Below are 2,987 nucleotides of genomic sequence, written 5' to 3' on the forward strand. Positions count from 1 at the left end.
GGGGGGGGGGGGTCGTTTACACCACCTGCGTTCCAAGCCGACAACATGCTGGGAGCCGCGCGGGACGGCTGCGCTCATCGGACTCTGACGACGTTCTTGACATCCTCCCATCGTCTCCGGCAAAAACCACATGCTACCGCTAAAACTGAAGTGAGAGCAGGCAGTTGTCTGATTGGTCCAGGGGTGCGGAGGTCTGCGGGAGTGCTCTTTTGGGGGGGGGGCTGGGCAGCAGGGGGAGGCGTTTACACGGCCAGGACTCGGCTTCACTTGGCCACCTTGTAGTTGCTCAGGTCCAGTGGTTCTCTGCTGGGGATGCACCAGTCGTCCGCCTCCTGGCTCACTTTGTAGTTCCTCAGCGCCGTCTTATTGTACACCGGCAGCCTCTCGATGGAGTCCGTGGACAGCGCCTGAGACACACCGCACAGAACTCGCTGTTTATTTTCCCCCTCTCCCTTGCGTATGTTTTGACGTGCAATGCCATCCCATTCAAAAAAATCCTGGAAAAAAAAGTTGGCTTCGGCAGGAATAATGAGCAGGTGCTTCATCTTACCTTCAGGTAGATGACGGCGTCGGTTCCGTGGCCTTCCATGGAATAGAGCTGCATGTCGCCCTGGAAGTACTTGGCGTAGAGACGCGAGATGGGAAGCCCGTAGCCGAAACCGGCCTGCGCGCACGGAAGCACGTCTTTAAAACCCGCTCCCGTTTGGGAACCGCGACTGTGACGCAACGTGGCGGACCCACCAGCGGCGGTCGGGCGTGTTCGCCCATCTGTGGCGCGGGGGCGGTGGAGTACATGTAGCTGAAGAGGTTGTCGATCCGGCGGAAGGGAACGCCGCCGCCTTTGTCGCTCACCTGCCGGTAAAAGGGGCGAACGACGTCGGCGACAGTTTGTTTTGACTTTGAGTGCGCCTCTTGATTTACACCACTTGAAAGATTTTATGTTAGAGTGCCAAAATTCACGCCAGCAGAGAAATGGCAACTTGGTGTACTCCGCACCTTAATGGACATGTCCTCTCCGCCAAGAGACACCAGGACCTGGATGGCCGGCAGCTCTCTGTCGCCGTGGGTCTCGATGGTCGCCCTCATGGCGTTCTGGTCGCGAGGAGGACAATAAAGTCACAGTGAGTCATCGTATTCATGAGGAGCATTTGCGTGCAAGTGTCGGCGGCCTTACCTTAAAGAGCTCGAACAGCATGTGATACAAGTGCGACGGCACATAAACGATGCCGATGGGCTGCCGCGTTTTCTTGGCTGCGCAAAAAAACAAAACAACAATCGTCATTTGAATGTCATCAACCACTTGCGTGCATTTTCCACACCCGGCCAGTTCTCCGCGTCAATATTTGTCCGCCTTGCTCGACCGCGACTTCAGCCCGAGTGCTGCTAAACTTAGCGGCGGGGGTCTTGGGGGGGGGGGGGCCACCCAAAAAGCCTGAGCACTTTGCATCTCGTGTGTACACAAGCAAGGCTGGCGCTGTTTGTTCTTGCATGCGATCCCTCTGGAATGTTCCCACGAATGCATCCAAAGAATCACCCATACGCCGACGGTTCAGGCAACAGCTGAACCTGTTTGCTCAACGCCCGAAATGGATCGCAGCCTGAGGCGTCGGGCTCGGAACGTCATCACAGTCGAGCAAGTGATGATTATCGTCGACAAATTGGAGCAACTGGCGCTAACTGCACCCCAACCTCCAATCCCATCCACTACGCCGAAACGGAGCGAGCGATTCCTGAATTTCTGAATGGAACGATGGCCGAGGGTTACGTTCCAGAAGTTGAGTTGCACTCACCGTTGATCTCTTCGAGAAGGAGCGGAGGCGAGCGCAGGTAATACTGCTCGCACAGCATCTTGGCGCTGTGGAAGGCGTCTGAAACACAAAGCAAAGAATTCGGTTTTTTTTTTTTCCACACACATTGATTGCCTTTCGAATAACGACCATAATCATAATAATAATAATCGTCCCCGGCGTTTTTGTGGTTCCCTAACCACAAATTCAACTCCCGGCGACGATCAACATTTCCGGGGAACACTGAAATAACAAGGCCAACATTTACCCTGCACCACGTCGCCCACCTGACAGTGTGGGTCGATGCTGCCGATGGTGTTGGGGTGCACGGGGTTGGTGGTGCCGTCAAAAATGAGCGCTGGCAAGAGAGACAGGGACCATTTTTCAATACGTCCGGACGCGCACCGAGGGTCCCCCGTCGTCACGGTTACACACTGTGCTGGTTGATGAGCATGCGGATGGAGATGCGGCTCATGTAGAAGCGGTCCAGGAAGTACTGGATGTTCTGGTTGGTGACGGCGTCCTGCGGGAAGGCATCCTTGTACTCCATCACGCCCTGAGCCATGGTGGGGACCACGTCGTTGTGGCGGTTACGAATGGTCACAAGGGCGTCCACAAACCTGGACAGACGAGGGGAAAACATAGCTGTGCCCAAAAAAAGCCGTCTTAGCTTCATGCTAACAAACAATGCAAAACACCATTGACTTGGTAACAGTTAGCATGAATAGTTTTGGAAACTAAGTGATGTCGTTACACTCAGTTTATTTATTTTTTTAATCATGTGCATTCTTATAAAGTTCCATTTTATGTTACTGAATGACACAAATAAAAATATTTGGTTCTCTTTTGGGTACGGAAGAAATTCAACTTACTCTCCGAGGACTTTGTGGTCGTCCGGGTTCTTGTGGAGGAAGTCGAGGATCTCCATCAAACTTTGGATGTACCTGACATCACACACGCACGCACACACACACACACACACACACACACACACACACACACACACACACACACGCACACACACGTGTCAAGGTTCAAATGACCATGTGCACCATTAAAGATAAGAACTAAAGCCATTTTCAAAGCCCACAATCAATGCCAGCTTCCATTTGATGCAATGCGTCTGGGATTTTTTTTTTTTTCCCGGTGCTTTTAAAATTGAGAAAATAAGTCAACAGCACACACGCACAAACACACACA

At 52.7% G+C, this 2,987-nt stretch overlaps 2 protein-coding genes across 3 annotated transcripts in view; one reads left to right on the forward strand and one right to left on the reverse strand.

Annotated features, from left to right (window-relative positions):
- Positions 1-2,987, forward strand: part of tbkbp1 (TBK1 binding protein 1) — a 27,375-nt gene that overhangs the window by 6,089 nt on the left and 18,299 nt on the right. The gene's annotated exons all lie outside the window — the stretch shown is intronic.
- The window catches only part of pdk2a (pyruvate dehydrogenase kinase 2a), a 4,811-nt gene continuing 1,830 nt past the window's right edge, over positions 7-2,987 (reverse strand). The window contains exons 3-12 of one of the 2 annotated variants that reach the window (XM_019893739.1): positions 2,660-2,731; positions 2,223-2,407; positions 2,056-2,145; positions 1,791-1,868; positions 1,175-1,251; positions 997-1,092; positions 742-852; positions 551-664; positions 257-407; positions 7-217 (exon numbers count right to left, since the gene is read on the reverse strand). In XM_019893739.1, the coding sequence (XP_019749298.1) occupies positions 264-407; positions 551-664; positions 742-852; positions 997-1,092; positions 1,175-1,251; positions 1,791-1,868; positions 2,056-2,145; positions 2,223-2,407; positions 2,660-2,731 (967 nt within the window). In that variant the 3' untranslated portion in view covers positions 7-217; positions 257-263. Of the gene's footprint in view, positions 218-256; positions 408-550; positions 665-741; positions 853-996; positions 1,093-1,174; positions 1,252-1,790; positions 1,869-2,055; positions 2,146-2,222; positions 2,408-2,659; positions 2,732-2,987 lie in introns of those variants that run through there. The other variant, XR_002170973.1, reaches the window with a different exon arrangement.

The sequence above is a fragment of the Hippocampus comes genome, unplaced genomic scaffold (assembly GCF_001891065.2).
Source record: "Hippocampus comes isolate QL1 unplaced genomic scaffold, H_comes_QL1_v1.1 scaffold31, whole genome shotgun sequence".
NCBI classification, from domain to species: Eukaryota; Metazoa; Chordata; class Actinopteri; order Syngnathiformes; family Syngnathidae; genus Hippocampus; species Hippocampus comes.